We start from the raw sequence: 22,425 nt of genomic DNA, 5'->3' as shown, positions 1-22,425 counted from the left end.
GGCTGTAGGGACTGCCTCTCAGGTGGGGATCCCCTTCCAACTCAAGGTTTCACAGTCTCCCTTGTCCGCATGATAGGAGAGAGCCCACCGCTATTTCCAACAGCAGGGGGAAAAGGGCCATGAGGACATTCCCATTCCATTTAAAGGCAATGACTAGAAATTGCATGTCAATTATGCTGACATCATCGGGCAAATCTTAGCTGCAAGAGAGCCCAGGAAGTGTAGACTTGATCCTACCAGGCCATGGGCCCAGCTACAATCCAGAGATTGTAGTATTCTTTCCTGTACATACATCAACATATAAATGTATGTGCATGCACTTTTATTTATGAAACTATATATACCCTACATAAGCTATTGCTGTTCTGGAGGCTGAATTTTTCAGGTAGCGATATATCCTAGAAGTGTTTCCAGATTAGCACATACAGTGCGTCTCATTCTTTGTAATGGTCACGTAGCGTTCCATTGCATGTCTGTAGCATGATGTACATAAGCAGCTCCCTCTTCATCATTTTAGTGTTTTCAGTTGCCCTGGGCTCTTCTGAAAGCCTTGATGACCACACGCATGTATTTACGTCACGGCAAAGCAGAGAGAGACAGTCCCTGGTGAGAGGTCCAGCTTTCCAAGCGATAGCCCTGAATTGGCCTCAGCTCATGTCAGCTTCAACGTCTTCCGTTTGCTTCTGACATATGCAATGACACTCCCAGGGGGATTAGCTGGTGCGGCTGTGGTCCTGCTGAGAGGAGCCTGACGGTGTTTCAGGCAGATGCTTCTTTCCCCCCATGGGCACACACCGTGGCTGGAGCCCGCAGGGATGGCGAGAGCCTCGCTCCTCTGAGTCAGCCAGCACCAGCTTTGGGAATTCTGAGATGAGGAAAGGAGAGGGAAGACAGCAGAAGGAGAAAGGGGCACTGGTCTTTGTCTTCTACCTGCCCAGCAGGAAGTCATCTCCCGCAGTAAGATGAGATTGATTTTGCACCCAGTTAATAAAAACAGACAAAAAACAAAAAAATGGCCTCTTCTCAAGTTGATAGTGTTCCCTTTGTCTCCCAGTGCCCATCTTGCCGTTCACCGCAGAGCTTCCTTTGCTTCTGTGCCGCAGAGATGGCACTCCGACTAACTCAGAGAGAACCCGCACAGCTGTCACAGCTGCGCAGCTGAGGGCGCCCCGAGCAGCTTCCAGGCGCTCAGAAGCGGCAATACCCCGTCCTGGTTAACGACGTGATTAGGAGCTCTAGGAAGTGCTAGGAATTCTTTAATCGCAAGTTTTATGACATTCAACTCTTCCATCCCGGAAGGCAACCCTGAAACAAAACCCCGTGAAACGTGCTAGAAGGGGAGGGGATGAGAGAGAGTCCGACACTGACTGAGTGATGACTCCCAGTGCTGAGCACTGAGCTGGCTGTGACCCAAACACGGGCTCATCTAAGCCCTTGAAACTGATCCATTGAATTGTGGGGAAACTGCCATCCAGGAAGTTAAGTAACTTGGCCGAGTTACCGAGAGGCGGGGTTGGGCTTCAACTTGGGGTCCGGCTGGTGCAGCGCCCCCTGTTTTTGCTGTGCAGGTGTGCAGCTCTGCAGGATGTGGGGGAACCAACGCAGGCTTTGGACGTGGGCAGACCTGGCTCACCCCATGGAGCCACGTTCTGCTGTGGCCCTCACAGATCACACCTAATTTCTCTTCTGCATTCCAGGTCTGCGAATCATGTCCCGCCAAGTCTTCTCCAATGCGTTCCATGTTTCCTCATGTGAAGCATACTACTTCATATGGATATTTGTCATTTCTGTCTGATAATATCCCTTCCCTCTCCTGGTAATAGCACTCTGAATTTCCTTTGGGGGCCATCCCCTCTCACACTCTCAGTTTCCGTGGTTCAAGTGGGGATGACCTCAGCCTCCTTTCCCGGCCACAGTGATCGGCTCAGGGGTGAGAACATTCCACAAGCTAGACCAGCGGAAGATCTCCCTGGGAGTTGCTCTGAAACCGTTGAGAAAAGGCAATCTCCTTTTCCTGGAGCTGCTCATCTAGTAGGTTGCAGGCTCAGCGTTGTTAATGGTCATCTCACCAGCCTGTAAGAAGATCATCCCTAAAATTGATACCAAAAAGGGGAAAGCAGAGCTGAGAGGAGAGAGAGATTTCTGACAATGTTGTTTCAGCACTGGGATCTAACTATGTCTGAAGCTGGTATACCCTTAGACTGGTCATCTGAATCAATAAAATTCTTCTTTTTTTTTCGCTTGAGGAAGATTTACCCTGAGCTAACATCTATTGCCAATCTTCCTCTTTTTTTTTTTTTTTTTTTTTTTTGCTTGAGGAACATTAGCCCTGAGCTACCATCTGTGTCGATCTTACTCTATTTTGTATGTGGGTCGCTGCCATAGCATGGCTGACGAGTGGTGTAGGTCTGGGAAATTGAGAGCAGAGAAGATGCAGAGAAAAATTAAAAAGCATAACAAATACTAGCAATATATCGCCTCTGAAATTCACACATGCATATCTACTGCATCTAAAGAGACTTGCTATCAATTGAAAGAGGAACATTTGGACCAAGAACAGAGAAAAATTGGACGTAGTAGATGGGAGGTAGCATGGATATTGCTGGAGCCTTAAATGGTTACTTCATGGAGAAAGAAATAGGTTAATTTTTTTGTCTGCCTGGTCCATAGTTGAAGAAAAGGATCAAAAGTTATTCCCATTACATGAGCCAGAGACATTTCTGTTCATTGAACATACAAAAATATTCATAAGGAAAAAATAAGTGACCCAAGGGCCAAGATATTAGAATCTCTGAGGCTGATGTAATTTCATTCTGAAAGATTCTCTTCCAGAGAGCTTAGCAGGACCATCTTATTTAATTTCCCCCTTCTCTAAGCATTCTTACACAGGCACAATTATTTTTCCATGGTCCATGAGAGGAGACCTTCTTCTGCAGCCACCTGTGAATTTACTATTGAAGACACCTGATCAGTGTTTGCACAGATGTCACTGTGGGGCTGATGACAGCCCATTGTCTTCTGAGTAAACAGAGGGATCACATTCACGGTCCCAGGAAAGAGTCTTAAATAGGGAAGGTGGGGAGTCAGTCTACTGCAAATTCCCAGGTTGTTAAAAAGAAAAAAACACATCAAAAAAAAAAAAAAAAAAGAAAAGAAACAAAGAAAGAGACGCATCAAGAATGCCTCTGAGATTTACAGCCTGGGCAACAAGAAGGATGGAGTTTTCCTTTACTAAGATGTCGTGGTGGTGATGGTGGGCACTCAGGGGAGCAGATTTGAGAGATGAAACCAGAATTTGAGTTTTTGGCTGTGCTAAGTTTGAGATGACCATGAGACGCTCAGGTGGAGATGTGAAGTAGGCGGTTTGATATAAGAATGTGGAGTTCACAGCAGAAGTCTGGGCTTGAGGCAGAAATGGGAGAGTCCTCAATGTAGAGATGGTTTTGCAAGCCAGGAGACCAGGTGACTTCACCTGTGGAGTGGTTGCAGATTGGCAAGAGTTCCCTGGACTAGAACCCTGGGGGACCTCAGCACTAAGAGGTGAGGGGGATGTGGAGAAATCAGCAAAGGAGACGGAGAAGTGGCTGGTGTGGTCGGAGGAGAATCAACAGAGGGTTGTCTCAGAAGCCACACAACGGAAGAGTTTCAAGGAGCAGGGAGTAATCAACTGTGTCAAATGATACGAAAAAGTCATGTACAATGGACGCTAGTTTGGGTTACTGATGTTTGGTATTTTCTCAGAAATATTCTAAACGTGGCATAAAGCTTATTTGGAATGTAGGGAAGCAAACACCCTGTGTTCTTGGGGCAGCATTTTCAAGATAGCATTGAATACTGAGAGAAAACAGAAAAATATATATTGGTTTCTGGACCTGGTTCCTGGCACAAAGCTCTTAAAACCCCCGTAATTTCCTAAGTGATAAGAACACTAGGAGCATCTCTTTTTTCTAATATTTGGTTCCTGACACAGAGTTCCTAAATCCTTTGGAATTTCCTGGGTGATGGGAGCATCTTTTGTTGTAATGAGGTGATACTGGGTGGGCTCCTGGATGAGGCCTCATCACCAGAAAGAGCAAGTCATGATTAGAAGCTTGGAATTTTCAGCCCCACCCTCCGTTTTCCACAGAGGGCAGAAGGGCTGGAAATGGAGTTAATGATTGATCATGCCAGTGTGATGAAGCCTCCATAAAAATCACAAAAGGACGAGGTTTGGAGAGTTTCCGGGCTGGTGAACACATGACTGGGAGAGTGGTGCACCAACAATGGAATGGATGCTCCACGCCCCTTCCCACATACCTCACCCCACACATCTCTTCCATCTGGATGTTCATCTGTATCCTTTAACATATCCTTTTATAATAAACTGGTAGACAGTAAGTCAACTATTTTCCTGAGTTTGCTCTGGAAAATTAATTGAACCCGAGGAGGGATTGTGGGAACTTCTGGTTTATAGCCAATTGGTCAGAAGCACAGGTGACAACCTGGCCTTGTGTTTGGCATCTGAAGGGAAGGGAGCAGTCTTGGAGGACTGAGCCTCAGCCTGTGGGATCTGACATGATCTCCAGGTAAATAGTGTCAGAATTGAGTTAAATTGTAGGACACCCAGCTGGTGTCGCAGAGAATTGCTTGTGGGGGAAACCCCCACATCTGGTGTCAGAAGTGTTTTGAGTGTGGTAGCAGTGAGTAAAGGAGACACACAGGAGGAGGAGAAGTGAGGTTCTCTTTACAAATTCGCAGTGATCTCAATGGCTGTAACTGCACTCTGCTTCAGTGGGGCCTGTGTGGCTTGAACGCTCGGAAGGGTGGCGTCTCCTCGTTGTTTTTAATCCCCGCGGAAGAACGTTTGAGGTTACAGGGATTGAGAGAGACAGAGCGCACAAAAGAACATGTCCACGTGAGCCAGCAGCGGGGTGGTAGGCATTGCAGACAGACCCCCTGCAAAATTTGAAGGCAGATGACCTTGTCTCTACATCCTCTTTCCTCTCCTTTCAGCTCTTTTCCATCTTCCTAGAAAATTCTGTGCTTAGAAGCTACTTGATAAAAACCTAATAACATCCACCTTCCAAAGGCACCTGTATTTCTAGGTTCACAAAAGTAATTACATGAGTTCATGGGCTATTTTCATAATTTTACACAGCCAAATGGAAATTGTACTTTAATTTGCAATAAAGTTACATAGATAGTTTTGATGTCAAGCTGCTGTTTAGAGGGCAATATCTGCATTTGCAGCTGTAAGTCTTAGAATATTTCAAGTGGAGAAACTATTACATAATTAATGTTGTTTGGTGAAAATCTTTTAAAACATGGAGCCCATGGGAAGGGGCTAGGGAATAACAGTGGTGCAGTAGAAATCAATATTTCCAGTACTTTCCTCCTTTCCAGAAACTTGGTAGGCTGGCACTTCCATGCACCCTTAAGTCAAATAAGGCCTTGTGTCTTGTTGTGGCCAAAGAAATGTGAGTTGAAGTGACGCCTGGGCATTTCTAGGAAGAAGCCTTTAAGAATCAGTATAACAGTTGCTACGTCCTCCTCCATGTCGTGGTTACTGGAGACATTTCAGATTATGAAGGCTTCGTGAGCACGGGTCCCTAATTGAGAACTTTGTGGGGTGGGACTTTCACTAACTGGAGATGGACGTGTGGTGTGGGAAGGAAATAAGTCTTTGTTGTTTGAAGACACTGAGAGTTTAGGGATTCTTGTTACGGCAGCACACGTGGCCCAGACTCACTAATACAGAAATTGGCACCACGAAGTGAGCTACTGCCATAACACAAACCTAAAATATGTGACTTTGGATCAGCAATCAGTAGCGAGTAGCAAAGAAACTGTAGTCAGAGGTTGGGAAGGTGGCGAGCCATGTTAGGGAGTGAAAAAGCATCTGGTAGATTGTCACCTGTGGTTACACTGGAAGGCACACCATGTCCCCTAATGGACACGCACGTTTAGGTGAACAGGTTGGCAAGCAGACCATATTTAGGGTGTGTAGGCTGCTATTGGCCACATTTGGCAACGCATTACAAGTATGAGATGAACTCAGGAAAGAGTCGGTCAGTGCAAAGAGGAAAGGAAAGGAAAAGAGGGGTCCATGAATTTAAGAACTTGTAAGGTTGGGAGGGACAACTGCTTCTCAACTACATATGCTACGAGTTAAAATCAACAGTCTTGGAGACATGAAGATCAATTAATTTAGAAAGTAAAAAAAAAACCCTCAATCTCTGGCAAGGGTCAGATGAAAGGTGTAGCCATCATACCCTCTGTTCAAACCTTCGAATGGATTAAGGTGTCTCAAGTAAAGATTCAGCCAAGCTGTGTTCCAGCAAATCCTATCAATTGGGCCAAATATCTCAGGGAAAAGAAAATAAGTATGTGATTCTCCTACTAACACCTGATGGGTTCCAGATGTAGTGGATTAAGTTAGGAAAGAACGAGGGAGGCAGTGAGAAGGCAGAAAATACAGCAAACAGGAGGATTATATTTTGAAATGAATGGTGAGTGGCTATTGGCACAAGTTGTTGGCTGGAATCGGAAAGTTAAGAAGCCATCTGTTTAGGGCGCAAGTTGTAATAATAAAAGATACATCAGCTGGGACTAAAAGAGGATGTGATGGTTCTAGAGCTCAAATGACTCTTTGGGTCCCAACTCTGTACATGTAGAGTATGAGCTGAGGAAGGTGTTCATCCTCCAAGGAGGATGAATTATTCCCCAATTCAGAAGTGGCACAGAGAAATATTTGCAAAGGAAGACTCTCCCAGAGGACAGAGCCAGGGTTCCCAAAGGACAATGGACAGGGGAGGACCTCCCGGAGAACGGAATCATGGCCTTTACAGGGAATGTCCTCCATCTCTGGGAGGGGAACCTCACAACGTCTGCCCAGCAGGATTGCAGAACTGCCACAGACCAGTGTCCTTCCCCTTTCTGAATGGGAGCATTTATCATGCTTACCCTGTCCCTGTGCTACCGTTGTATAGTGGATATGTGAAGGACAGCTTCCTCATCTTTTTAGTTCTGAATCCAGACCTGCTGTAGAGACTACTTTACATCACCAGAGATCTTGGACCTTGAGCTCGATGTTCTGCCTGAATGGGGCCTTTCATAAAGAGATGAGGGTATTTTGTGTGTAAGAAAGAGGTGAACTATTTGGTGACCAGAATGATAGACTATAGAACAGTTATTAGCGCTGTTCATCAATATTTCCAGGTCTTCTCCTCCTGGGCCCATGGTAGGGTTGCACCGCCCTGCTCATCCGTCAGGTGTGGCCACGTAGCCTAATTTGGCCGTGTGAAATGCAAGTGGAAGTACTTCTTACAGAAAGTCTTTAAAACAGAATGTGCAATTTTCTGTGTTCCCTCCCCCGCCACAGTGACTGGGTGCCTCTCCATGTGGCGAAGCCTCCATTTGTCTTGGATCCTGAGTATGAAGACACTGGAACCCCACCCCCACCACCACCTCTATGACTCAAAACTGCAAGATAGTGTGAATAAGAAATAAGCCTTTGTTGTTATAAGTCACTAAATTTGGAGACAAACCTAGTCCATTCTGTCTACTATGAGAGGCCTTTCCTTTAGATAAAAGATTGGAAACAAGTGATTTCAGATGTCACCTCCTTATAACACTTGCAATCAAGAGGCTGTGGATAGAAGGGATTAGAGATATGGATTTCAGACTCCAAGAGGCCATTTGGAGGCTGTTTCAGAAGGAAAGAAGGGCAAAGAGGCTGAAATTATGGGAATGGGGAGGAGACCTAGTTAAGTCTTCACACATGAGTAGGAGTTTGCTTCAGATACGAGACCATTTTCTGTGGTTCAAATGCAACTGGTAAGATAATGTCATGTCATCATTCTATACTTGGTTTTTGGACCAAGTTTTTCAGACAGGCTCTAACAAGTGTGTTAGGGCTGAACAAGCAGTAGATTAATTTGAACTTCAAAAATTAGGTCCTGAGTCTTCACAATCATATTTGGCTATAGAGCTCTTACAGTGAATAGAATGTGAAATGTATAATACTGAAGTGAACAAGCCCTTCATGGGTAGTGTTCCAATATGTGCCAAAGGGAGCCTGGCCAGAGCTAGATTCTCCAGGGATGCCCCTGGGTAAGAGCTCCTCTTTTAGAATCCAGTGTCTGCCTTATTTCTAGGTCTGTAACTTCTGTGTCTTGAATTCTGGCACTAAGCCTTCATTAATAGGAAATCTGCTCTCTTTAATGAGCTGTAATCACTGAATTTGGACTATATGATTAATCATAGGAAAATATAGCCCTACCACGTGCCATTTGAAATTCCTGGCAAGATCTGAGCGAAACTCTCTGGAGATCAGTGGTAATAAGAAATGAATGATGCTTTTATAGAACACAATGATCATTTTCTGATCAGATAAATGCAAATAACTTCGACTGCACAGCTGGCTAGGGCTGCCTTAGTGAGCCAGGGACAAAATTATACGTACTAAGTTCTGTTACTGCCTGTCATATCCTTGATAATAAAATCCAGGTTTAGGCTTAAAATTCTGCATGTCCCTCTGTAATTAATTACCCTCTATGCTACACTTTTAGTAACAGCTACTCAACAATTAATAGCATCTTATAACTCAAACACTTTCATTTGAATAAAAAGGAGACTGGGCAAAACCACTTCTTAGCACAGATAAAAGTTTGTATTTTTTTCTTTGCTTGGCCATTCTCTATACAAGTTCTGGTTGGTTTTGACTTGGAGATGGATTTTTTAAAAAGACAAACATTCAGCATTTCCTTTGACTGTTTGTTCTACATCTCGATCAATAACTCTCCTTCACCTTGACAAACCAAATTTTGTAAGCCAGGCTGTATACTTCAAAGAGCCAGAATGAGCATTTCCGAAGGGGAAAGGGTGCTTCATGGTGCATTTTGGCCATTCAGGGCTGCCAGGAAATGCTACTGCACATTCTTGTGACTTTTAGTGTTAATTCCAGAGAAGATAGTTTAAAAAATGAAATCTCTTTAAAAGAGCTTAAAGGTTAAGCAAAAACACTGATAACTTTTTTGCTATTTTAAGAAAACTAATATTTTAAATAATAAAATTTTAAGCTACAAGAGACTTCAAATGTCTAATCCATTAATTTGAAAAACATGGAAGCTAAGGGCTATAGAGTTGAGAACTTCAACCCCAAATTTAAAACATTATATTTTGATATAAGCATGACTTCATAGGTGGAAGCTTTATGATTCAAAGCAGGTGGTATCAGAGGCTAATTGAAACCCTGCTGACTGTTGGTTTTTTCTAACACAACAGTTACTATATTTAAATGCAAATGACAAGGAGCAGGTATAGATAACTGCCAGGAAGCATTTAGTTATTCAGCATGAAACAGATTGTATGGTTGAAATTTCTCTTTATTTTTTGATTTGGTGGGATGGAGGATGCTGGAGGTCTGAGAGTTCAAATATTTGATGCTGGAATTGTGGAGCAGTGGGGAGCAGCAGGCATGCAAGGTAAAGAAAGTGATTCCTTCATCATTTGGAAGCAGTTAGCACTAAGACTCACATTAGGAAAGATATCAAATCTTCAATTCAGTCAGACTAGTGATTCTCAAATATTTGTGTATAAGAATACTTTGAGAACCTAAATAAAATATAGATTATAAATATAATCACTCCGAAATTATGACTCAGACATTCTGAGATAGAAACCAGGACACTATATCCCTTTCACCTTGCCTCGATTTGGGAAACATTGGTATTGAGCTTTTGTCTACCATAATCATATAAACCCCTCCCCTTCTCATTCCACCAAAGGTTTGGTGAATGTAAGACACTTGGGGCTGGGTCGCAAAAGAATAGTATTTGAGTTTGACTTTTGACTCTGCCTTTACTGTCCCATAGCCTCAGTTTCCTCAACTTTAAGATAGTGATAATAAAAAGAATAGTTGTAAAATGCTTAGCACCATAACTGACAAATAATAAACACTTAATAATTGACAGTTATTATTCTTTTAGATTTTAATAATGACATCAATAGTAACAGTAATGTCCTAGCCAAATCTATACATAGGATTACAGTTGGAATAAATTCTTTATAGGTCAGAATTAGCAATAAAATAATAAAATTTGACTCTGTTTAAAAATGTGTTCTATAAAGGACTTCTGCTTCCAATCATAATAGGAAAACAGGGAGCAGATTTACCCTCCTGCTGTCAATAACTGGAAAATTGGACATGATGGATGAAACAGCAGTTTTCAGACATTGGACAACAGACAGATCAGATCTGGGATCCCTGAGAGAAGGGAAATAAACAAGGCAGGCCTTATGATTGCCCTGACTTTCTGCCTGGAGGCAGACTGCAGACTGTGGAGAAGGGAGGGGGGTCACAAGCAGAGTTCAGAGGACTCACTGAGTTAAGGAGACAGAAATACGAGTTCAGATCATCAGAGGGCTGAATTCTGGAGATGATGGGGCTTTGTAGGAAAAGAGCTCCAGAAATCTGCATTGGGGTCCTCTGAAGTCTTTGCTGAAAACAGATTGAGGCATGTAGTGGATGAATCTCCACGAGGCAGGCAGAGACCAACCTGTGAGCTGTGAACTGAATGGTTCCCAGAGCTCACACAGCTTTGGGAATCATTTGATCCAGGTAGAGTTATTACTGGTGATTCAGTAATCACTTGGGTCATTCAGTAGAGACCCTAGAAAGGCCACACCTAGTAGTAGTTAGTAGAGTAAAGGTTATTCCAGATTCACCCTAGTAAAGCTTAAAAACAAGTCTTGAAAGGGTGAAACTGACTTGCAAGTAAGTGAATTGCTCCCCCAGAATAGAGCCCAACACTCTCTAAAGGAAGACAACAAAATCTAAACCCCCAAACGTAAAATTTACAATGTCCAACACACAATAAAAAAATTACCTGACAGGCCCAGAACCAGGAAAAAGTAAATAATCAAAGAAGCAGTCCCAGAAGTGATAGAGGTGATGGAATTAGCAGAGAAGGAGGTTAAAAAAGTTATTTAAACTACTTTCTAGTATTCAAAGGAAAACTTGAATATAATGAGAAAAGAAATTGAAGATGCAAAGAGAACCAATGGAAATTCTAGAGATGAAAAGTATAATATCTGAAATTAAAAATTCACTAAATGGGATTAGCAACAAATTAAATATGAAGAATAAAATGTTAGTGAACTAGAAGATGTAGCTATAGAAACTATCCAAAATAAATTACAGAAAGAAAAAGAACAGAATTTCATTGAATTGTAGGACAATATCTAGTGATCTAATGTATGTGTCACAGGAGTTTAGAAAAGAGGAGGAGAAAATTATTGGAAAAAATAGAGCCAAAAATTTTCCAAATTTGATGAAAACTATAAACCACTGATCCAAGAAACTCAATGAACCCCGAAGGATACATATGAAGAAAACCACACCAAGGCACATCATAATCAAATTATTGAAAACCAATGTCAAAGGGAATAATCTTAAAAGCAGAAGGGAAAAAAGACACATTAAATTCAGAGAAACAAAGGTAAAAATGACAAGAATCGTCTTGTCAAAAACTACGAAATGTAGAAGAAAATGAAATGCCATTTTTAAAATGCTGAAAGAAAAATAAACAGATGGTATAAAATTCTAGAGCCTGTAAAAATATCTTTCAAAAATGAAGGCAAAATAAAAACTTTTTCAGACATACAAAAGTTGAGAGAATTTGTCCCCGAAAGGTCTGCACTACAAGAGATATGACATGAATGTACTAATGAATGAAGAACACTAGAAATGATAAATATGCAGGTAAATATAAAAAATTATTTCTTATTTTAAATTTCTTTAAAATATAATTGCCTGTTTAAAGTGAAGACGATAACAGGGTATCAGGAAGTTTATAACACATGGAGAAGTAAAATCTATGATAACAGTAGCACAAAAAATGAGAGGGGAAAAATAGAAAATAGAAAAGTATTGTGTTATAAGGTTCATGAAGTGATAGTGCATCATTTGAAGTCAAGCTGTGTTAACTTAAAGATACATATGTAAACCACAGAGTAACTTCTACAAAATAAAATGTAGCTACTAAATCAACAATGGGACCCTTAAAAACACTCAAATAATCCAAGAGAAGGGAGGAAAAAAGGAACAAAAAACAGATGGGGCAAATAGAAAATGTAGCAAGATGTAGACTCAGTGCACAGGTATAATAAATACATTAAACGTAAGTGATCTAAAACTTACAATTAAAAGGCAGAGACTTTCACACTGGATTAAAAAAAAATACAAGACCGAACTGCATGTTAAGTACGAGAAACCTACTTTAAATATAAAGACACAAATAGTTTGAAAGTCAAAGACAGGAAAAAGTTACAGCACGTAAACAACAATCCTAAGAAAGCTGCAAAGTCTATATTGACATCAGCAAAATAGACGTCTGAACAAGGAATATTAACAGGGATAAAGAGGAATATTATATAATGATACAGGGGTCAATTCATCAAGATGCCATAACAATCCTAAATAACAGAGCTTCAGAACTGATCTTTATGAAGCAAAAACTGACAGAACTTAAAGGAGAAAGCCACATATCCACAAATATATTTGGAAAATCAAGCACTCTTCTTTCAATAATCAATAAGAGAAGTAGACAGAAAATCAGTAAATATATAGAAAACATGAACTACACTTTTAACCAATCTGACCTAAGTGACATTTATAGACTGTGCCAACAAACAGCAGCAGTGTACACATTAATTTCAAGTGCATATGTAATATTCACCAAGATAAATCATATGCTAGGCCCCAAAACAAGGCTTTCAGTATATTTAAAAGATTTAAAATCATGCAGACTATGTTCTTTCAGCACAGTAGAATTAAATTAGAAACCAACAGCAGAAAAATAGCTGGCAAATTCCCAGATAATTGGAAACTAGGGAACATACTTCTAAATAATCCATGGGTCAAGAAACAAATCATACGGGAAATTGGAAATTATTTTGAATTAAACTAAAATGAAAATACAACATATACGATTTAGGGATTTATAGCTTTAAACGCTATAAAAAGAATTTTAAAAAGAAAGGCTCAAAACCAATGATCCAAGTGTTCCACAGAAAGGAAAACTAAACTAAAAATGAGTAGAACAGTAATAAAGATAAAAGCCAACATCAGTGAAATAGAAAACAAAATTAATAAACTATTACCTAGATTGATCAAGAACCAAAGAGAGGAGACACAGCTACCAATATTAGAAATGGAATAGGGTTCATCACTAGATCCCATATCACTAGAGATTCTACAGATATTAAAAGGCTATTAAAGGAAAATTTTGAACAACTTTTTGCCAATAAATTAAAAAATTCAATTGAAATAGATAAATTCCTTGAAAGACACAAATAAGCAAAACTGATACCAAAAAGAAGAAAATATGAAAAGTCCTATATCTATTACAGAAATTAAATTCATATTAAAAACCTTACCATAAAGAAAACTTTATGCCCAGATGGCTTCACTTGTGAATACTATCAATCATTTAAGGAAGAAATTAACCAATTCTATACATTCTCTTCCAGAAAATACAGGAGGGAGTCCTTCCTAGCTCATTATATGAAATCAGAATCACTTTGACATCAAAACTAGAAAGGGATATTATAAGAAAAGAAAACTATAGGAATATAGTCTGTATAGGAATACAGTCTGTGTAGGAATACAGACTCAAACATTTCTTAATGTAATTTTAGTAAGTAGAACCCTGCAATATATAAAGGAGTAATACACCATGGCCAAGTGAGGTTTATCCCAGAAATGCCAAGATGGTTTAAAATTTGAGAATCAATCAGTGTAATTCATCTTAGTAACAGAATAAAGGAGAAAATCATAAGATCACCTCAATGGATGTAGAAAATGCAGTTGACATTTTTAATATACTTTCATGATAAACACTCTCAGCAAAATAGGAATAGAAGCTTAATTTCTTCAAAGTGATAGAGAATATCTACAAAAAAACCCTTCAACTAACATAATATTTAAGAATGTAAGTCCAAATGTTTTTTCTTTAGATCAGAAATAAAACAAGGGAGCGTGACGTCAGCATCATGGCGGAGTGAGCTTTCCCGTGAACTCTTCCCCTGACAAGATACAACAAAAGGAACAGTCACAGACCAACAACGGAATCCCAGACAGTGAAAAGCTAAAGCGGAGGGATCCACACTGCCGCACATCTGAGAGCGGAACGTGCTGGGCCCCCGGAGGAAGTGGGGAGAGGTAAGGAGAACTCCTCTCCCTCCCCATCAGATCAGAGATCCCGGTCCTCGGGGCTCCCAGAGAGTGGGGAGGGGCGGCACTCGGCGGGGAAACCGTGGCTCTTTGGACTCTCTCAGCCAGTGGGAAACTCCGGCACAGAGGACTCAGAGGAGCCACAGGGCTACCATCAACATCTGAGCACCCCACAGAGCGGATAAAGAGGGGCAAACGAGAAGCCTCCCACGTCAGGGACCCAGAGGGCAAAAGAGAGAGCTCCCCCCTCCCGGCAAACCGGACTCTGCAGCTCAACCGACCAGACCAGACCTAGCGATCCGCGGCAGACCAGACCAAGTGATCCGCGACAGACCAGACCAAGCGATCCGCGGCAGACCTGATCAAAAGACTGGACCCATGGATCGCAGCGGGGGAAAAAAAACCCCAAAAAAACAAAACTGCGCATCGCAGCAGAAAAACCAGGGCAGAGCGCAGGGGGCTTAGACTACACAGCCCTTTACCACCAGACAGTGGCGGCAGGTGGAAATTGCAACCAGAGATTTCCAGGATGAGGAAAAACAAAACCAACACAGGAACCACAATGCAAAAATATATGAAATCACCAGCCCAGAAACAAAATGACAAGCACCCAGAAATCAACCCCGAAGACACAGAAATGCATAAATTAAATGACAGAGATTTCAAAATAGCCATCATAAAAACGTTCAACGAAATACGAGACAGCACAGACAAACAATTCAATGAGATTAGGAGTTTCTTCACAAAAGAGATTGAAATCATAAAGAAAAACCAATCAGTGCTGATGGAGATGAAGAACACAATGGAGGAGATAAAGGAGAATCTGGAATCTCTAAAGAACAGAGATGACAATATGGAGGAAAGAATTAGCACCTTAGAGGATAGGAATACAGATGTACTCCAGATGGAAGAGGAGAGAGAACTAAGACTAAAAAGAAATGAAGAAAGACTCCGAGAAATATCTGACTCTATTAGAAAATGTAACATAAGAATTATAGGTATTCCTGAGGGAGAGGAGAGGGAAAGAGGAACAGAGAGCCTATTCAAGGAAATAATAGCTGAGAATTTCCCAAATCTGGGGAAGGAGCAGGAAATACCAGTAAGCGAAGCCAACAGGACACCTATATATATTAACAGACAAAGGCCTTCACCACGACACCTAGTGGTAAGGCTAGCCAGGGTCAACGACAAAGAAACCATATTAAGGGCAGCTAGACAAAAACAAAAAATAACATACAAAGGAACTCCCATCAGGCTCTCAGCAGATTTCTCAACAGAGACTTTACAGGCTAGAAGAGACTGGAATGATATATTCAAAATACTGAAAGACAAAAACTTTCAGCCAAGAATACTCTATCCAGCAAAAATATCCTTCAAATATGATGGAGAAATAGTAACTCTCCCAGATAAACAAAAGCTAAGGGAGTTCATGGCCACGAGACCCCCACTACAAGAAATACTCAAGAAGGCCCTCAGGCCTGAAAAAAAGAAGAGAAAGGGAACACAAAGCTTGGAGGAAGGAGAAAAGTAGGTAGATAAACTCAGAAAAATAGTAGATCTTTACCGGAATAGGTCAGCAACCACTTAAATACTAAATTCAAAGATCAAAGGAAGAAATTCACCAAAAATAAATTTAACCTCATCACTGTAAACACACAGCCACAACACAAGATAGAATAAGGTATAACAAGACAAACTTAGAAGGGGAAGAGGAAAGTGACTGAATTGACTGAGTATAAGGAAATAGGAGGCCATCAGATAATGGACTATCTCATACACAATGTTTTTTGCCCAAACCTCAAGGTAACCACTAAACAAATAATCAAAACAAAACCACATATGATAAACAAAGAGAAAACTAGGAGAGTCTTAAGACAGAACAACCAAACTGAATTGGCAGTCCAAAACAAATGGGACAAGAAACAAAGGAAATGCAAAAGAACCAGAAAATAAGTGACAAAACAGCAACATTAAGCCCTCATATATCAATAATTTCCCTAAATGTAAATGGATTGAACTCTCCAATGAAAAGATACAGAGTGGCAGGATGGATTAAAAAGCAAGACCCAACAATATGCTGCCTTCAGGAAACACATCTTAGCACTAAAGACAAGCACAGGCTCAGAGTGAAAGGATGGAAGACAATATTCCAAGCTAATGGCAAACAAAAGAAAGCAGGTGTTGCCATACTCATATCAGACAAAGTAGACTTCAAGATAAAACAGGTTAAGAAAGACAAAGAAGGGAAATATATAATGATAAAAGGGACACTCCATCAAGAAGACATATCACTTATAAATATATATGCACCCAACATAGGAGCACCAATGTACATAAAGCAACTATTAACAAACCTAAAAGGAGAAATCAACAACACAATAATAGTAGGGGATCTTAACATCCCACTTACAGCAATGAATAGATCATCCAGACAAAAAGTCAATAAAGAAATAGTAGACTTAAATGAAAAACTGGACGAGATGGACCTAGTAGACATATACAGAGCACTCCATCCAAAAACAGCTGACTACACATTCTTCTCAAGCGCGCATGGAACATTCTCTAGGATAGACCATATGTTGGGAAACAAAGCAAGCCTCAATAAATTTAAGAAGATTGAAATCATAACAAGCATCTTTTCAGACCATAAGGCTATGAAACTGGAAATGAACCATGAAAAAAAAACTGGGAAAGTGACAAAAATGTGGAGATTAAACAACATGCTACTGAACAACCAATGGATCATTGACGAAATTAAAGGAGAAATCAAAAACTATCTGGAAACAAACGAAAATGATAATATGCCATATCAAACCATATGGGATGCAGCAAAAGCGGTCCTGAGAGGGAAACTCATAGCGATACAAGCCCACCTTAACAAACAAGAAAAAGCCCTAATAGGCAACCTTAAATTACACCTAACAGAACTAGAAAAAGAAGAACAAACAAAGCCCAAAGCCAGCAGAAGGAGAGAAATAATAAAAATCAGAGCAGAAATAAATGATATTGAGACCAAAAAAACAGTAGAAAGGATTAATGAAACAAAGAGTTGGTTCTTCGAGAAGATAAACAAAATTGACAAACCCTTAGCCAGGCTTACTAAGAAAAAAAGAGAAAAGGCTCAAGTAAATAAAATTAGAAATGAAAGAGGAGAAATTACAACGGATACCATGGAAATACAGAGGATTATAAGAGAATACTATGAGAAATTATATGCCAACAAATTGGACAATCTAGAAGAAATGGATAAATTCTTAGACTTATACAACCTCCCAAAATTGAACCAAGAAGAAATGGAGAATCTGAATAGACCAATAACAAGTAAAGAGATTGAAATAGTAATCAAAAACGTCCCCAAAAATAAAAGTCCAGGACCAGATGGCTTCTCCAGTGAATTTTACCAAACATTCAAAGAAGATTTAATACCCATCCTTCTCAAACTATTCCAAAAAATAGAGGAAGATGGAACACTTCCTAAATCATTCTACGAGGCCAACATCACCCTGATACCAAAACCAGACAAAGACAGTACAAAGAAAGAAAATTACAGGCCAATATCACTGATGAACATTGATGCAAAAATCCTCAACAAAATATTGGCAAACCGAATACAACAATACATTAAAAAGATCATACACCATGATCAAGTGGGATTTATACCAGGGACGCAGGGATGGTTCAACATCTGCAAATCAATCAACGTGATACATCACATCAACAAAACAAAGAATAAAAACCACATGATCATCTCAATAGACGCAGAGAAGGCATTTGACAAGATACAACATCCATTTATGATAAAAACTCTCAATAAAATGGGAATAGAAGGAAAGTACCTCAACATAATAAAGGCCATATATGACAAACTCACAGCCAACATCATACTCAACAGGGAAAGACTGAAAGCCATTCCTCTGAGAACAGGAATGAGGCAGGGCTGCCCACTCTCACCACTCCTGTTCAACATAGTCCTGGAGGTTTTGGCCAGAGCAATTAGGCAAGAAAAAGGAATAAAAGGAATCCAAATAGGCAACTCTCACTATTTGCAGATGACATGATTGTATATATAGAAAACCCTAAAGAATCTGTTGGAAAACTATTAGAAACAATCAACAACTACAGCAAAGTTGCAGGGTACAAAATCAATCTACAAAAATCAGTTGCATTTCTATATGCTAATAATGAACTAACAGAAAGAGAGCTCAAAAAGATAATACCATTTTACAATTGCATCAAAAAGAATAAAATACCTAGGAATAAATCTTACCAAGGAGGTGAAGGACCTATACAATGAGAACTACAAGACATTATTGAAAGAAATCCATGATGACATAAAGAAATGGAAAGATATCCCATGCACGTGGATTGGAAGAATAAACATAGTTAAAATGTCTATATTACCTAAAGCAATCTACAGATTCAATGAAATCCCAATCAGAATCCCAATGACATTCTTCACAGAAATAGAAAAAATAATACTAAAATGTATATGGGGCAACAAAAGACCCCGAATAGCTAAAGAAATCCTAAAAAAAAAGAACAAAGCAGGAGGCATCACAATCCCTGACTTCAAAACATACTACAAAGCAACAGTAATCAAAACAGCATGGTACTGGTACAAAAACAGACACACAGATCAATGGAACAGAATTGAAAGCCCAGAAATAAAACCACACATATACGGACAGCTAATTTTTGACAAAGGTGCTAAGAACATGCAATGGAGAAAGGAAAGTCTCTTCAATAAATGGTGCTGGGAAAACTGGACAGCCACATGCAAAAGAATGAAAGTGGACCATGTGCTATCGCCATTCACAAAAATTAACTCAAAATGGATCAAAGACCTGAAGGTGAGACCTGAAACTATAAAACTCATAGAAGAAAATATAGGCAACACACTATTTGACATTGGTTTTAAAGGAATCTTTTCGGATGACATGCCTACCCAGACTAGGGAAACTAAAGAAAAAATAAACAAGTGGGACTTTATCAGATTAAAGAGCTTTTATAAGACAAATGAAACCAGAATCAAGATGAACAGACAACCAACCAGCTGGGAGAGAATATTTGCAAAACATACATCTGACAAGGGGTTGATCTCCATAATATATAAAGAACTCACACAACTGAACAAGAAAAAAACAAACAACCCGATCAAAAAATGGGCAGAGGAAATGAACAGACACTTCTCCAAGGAAGATATACAGATGGCCAATAGGCACATGAAAAGATGCTCAACATCACTAATCATCAGGGAAATGCAAATCAAAACAACACTAAGATACCACCTCATGCCCGTTAGAATGGCTATAATCACCAAGACAAAAAACAACAAATGTTGGAGAGGATGTGGAGAAACAGGAACCTTCATACACAGCTGGTGGGAATGCAAATTGGTGCAGCCTCTATGGAAAACGGTATGGAGATTCCTCAAAGAATTAAAAATAGAGATGCCCTAGGATCCAGCCATCCCACTACTGGGAATCTATCCAACGCACCTGAAATCCACAATCCAAAGAGGCTTATGCACCCCTATGTTCATTGCAGCATTATTCACCATAGCCAAGAAGTGGAAGCAACCTAAGTGTCCCTCGACTGACGATTGGATTAAGAAAATGTGGTGTATATATACAATGGAATACTACTCAGCCATAAAAAAAGACAAAATCGTCCCATTTGCAACAACATGGATGGGCCTGGAGCGTATTATGTTAAGTGAAATAAGCCAGAAAGAGAAAGACAAACACTGTATGATCTCACTCATATGTGGAATATAAACCAACACATGGACAGAGAAAACTGTACTGTGGTTACCAGGGGCAGTGGGGGTGGGGGGTGGGGGGTGGGCACAAGGGGTGAAGGGAGTCATATATATGGTGATGGACAAACAAAAATGTACAACCCAAAATTTCACGTTAGAAACCATTAAAACATCAATAAAAAAAAAAAAAGAATGGCTGGCAGGCAGGTACATACTAATAGCTAACAACAACTATTTTAAGTGCTTTATACTTAACACTTCATTTATTCCTCACAAAACTTTTTGAGGTAGGTACCATGATTATTCTCATATTCAGTGGCAGAGCTGGGATTCTAACTCAGGCAGTCTGGCTCCAGAGTCTGCAGTCTTAACTACCACCTCCACTTACTCTTGATTATAGTAAGGGCTTCCAATAACAGTTAACATTTACTATGCACCAGGCACCATGCTAAGCGTCTTCTTTGTCCGTTGCCTCGTTTAATACTTACACCGTTATCAGCCGTTTTGCAGACGGAAAAACTAAGGCAAGTCAGGGCCGTCTGACTTCAGGGCACACACGCTCAACACGTGCTAGACCGTCTCGCCTCCAGAGAAGCCTGAGAGACGGGGAGGGGCCGGCGGCCCGGACCCCGTCATCCGTGAAGGGGGTAGGGGTAGAAGCCCTTCTCATTTCATCATTTTAACGACGCAGGGAGGTACCTGGGGGATTATTCCACGATAGGACAGACGAGGAAGCCAAGCTTCGGGGCGCGAAGCCCCAGAAGGAAAGGCCGGCTTGGCTTGGGTCTAGAGACTAGGCCACAGGGGCGCGGAGCCTCGAGAGACGACGATCGTTGCTCAACTCACCCGCCGAGAAGCCGTCGCAGCCTCCCGTTTTCGACTTTCCCGCCCGGCGCGACGCCACGCTGACGTCACCCTGACGTCACCGAGGCGCCCCGTGACGTCAGCCTTCCGCGCCAGAAGTGGGCGACCGGGTGGCCTGGCTGGCGGCAGTGTGCAAGGGCCTAGGCGGCTGTAGCGTGCAGGGCCTGCCAGGCTGAGAGGTGTGAGAAGGTCCAGAGGCGAACTCGAAGAGGAGCCCCGGCTCCCGGAAGAGAAACCCGGCTCCACTTGGCCGGGAGGCGGCGCTCTGTGAAGATGGCAGGGCCCGAGCTGCTGCTCGACTCCAACATCCGCCTCTGGGTGGTCCTGCCCATCGTTATCATCACCTTTTTCGTGGGCATGATCCGCCACTACGTGTCCATCCTGCTTCAGAGCGACAAGAAGCTCACCCAGGAGCAAGTCTCCGACAGTCAAGTCCTAATTCGAAGCAGAGTCCTCAGGGAAAATGGAAAATACATTCCCAAACAGTCTTTCTTGACACGAAAATATTACTTCAACAACCCAGACGATGGATTTTTCAAAAAACCCAAAAGGAAGGTAGTGCCTCCTTCTCCTATGACTGATCCCACTATGCTCACAGACATGATGAAAGGCAATGTAACAAATGTCCTCCCTATGATTCTTATTGGTGGATGGATCAACATGACATTTTCAGGCTTTGTCACAACCAAGGTCCCATTTCCACTCACCCTCCGTTTTAAGCCTATGCTACAGCAAGGAATCGAACTACTCACATTAGATGCATCCTGGGTGAGTTCTGCATCCTGGTACTTCCTCAATGTCTTTGGGCTTCGGAGCATTTACTCTTTGATTCTTGGCCAAGATAATGCTGCTGACCAGTCATGGATGATGCAGGAGCAGATGACTGGAGCCGCCATGGCCATGCCCGCAGACACCAACAAGGCTTTCAAGGTACACTCGCTTCTCTTCCAGCTGCACTGAAGCTCCAAAAGGCGTTACCAGAGAGTTACTTTAAAGATGGGTTCCCTGAAGTGGGTGTACTATGTATGGTTCTGTCATTTAAATTTAAATTTAGCAAAAATGTAAAAAAAAAAAAAAAAAAGAAATAAAACAAGGATGTGCATTCTTGTCACTTTTATTGGGCATCGTATGAGAAGCCCTAGGCAGTGCAGTAAGTCAAGAAAAATAATAACAAGCATACAGATTGGAAAAGGAGAAGTAAAATTTTATTTTCAGATGACATGATGATCTATGTAGAAAATTAGAAGGAATCTTTAAAAAAGCTACTGTAAGTAATAAATGAATCTAGCAAAACAGCAGGATAGAGGGTCAGTATACAAAATCAATTCTATTTCTATATACTAGCAATGAATAATTAGAAATTAAAATTTAAGAATAATATTTACCAAACCATGCAGTGGCGGCATCCCATATACAAAATAGAGGAAGATGGGCACAGATATTAGCTGAGGGCTAATCTTCCTCAGCAAAAAGAGGAAGATTGGCAATGTATGTTAGCTCAGGGCCAAGCTTCCTCACCAAAAAATAAATAATAATAATGATAAAAAATAAAAAATATTTACAATAGCATAAAAACATGAAATAC

The 22,425-nt window shown here is 40.8% G+C and overlaps 1 protein-coding gene across 1 annotated transcript; it reads left to right on the top strand.

The window, feature by feature from the left end:
- Window positions 1-20,965: 20,965 nt before the first annotated feature.
- LOC131412442 (ER membrane protein complex subunit 3-like) lies at window positions 20,966-21,871 on the top strand. Its single transcript, XM_058552019.1, has one exon. It carries the CDS (start codon window positions 21,114-21,116, stop codon window positions 21,798-21,800), a length of 687 nt encoding a protein of 228 aa, XP_058408002.1. The 5' UTR covers window positions 20,966-21,113; the 3' UTR covers window positions 21,801-21,871.
- Window positions 21,872-22,425: the final 554 nt, after the last annotated feature.

This window comes from Diceros bicornis, chromosome 13, assembly GCF_020826845.1.
Source record: "Diceros bicornis minor isolate mBicDic1 chromosome 13, mDicBic1.mat.cur, whole genome shotgun sequence".
Classification (NCBI taxonomy): domain Eukaryota; kingdom Metazoa; phylum Chordata; class Mammalia; order Perissodactyla; family Rhinocerotidae; genus Diceros; species Diceros bicornis.
The sequence above is the reverse complement of the archived record's forward strand: the minus strand, read 5'-3'. Positions and strand labels throughout refer to the sequence as shown.

Bases quoted from the DNA above. Each gene is read 5' to 3' on its own strand.
- LOC131412442 (XM_058552019.1), top strand. From the start codon at position 21,114: ATGGCAGGGCCCGAGCTGCTGCTCGACTCCAACATCCGCCTCTGGGTG.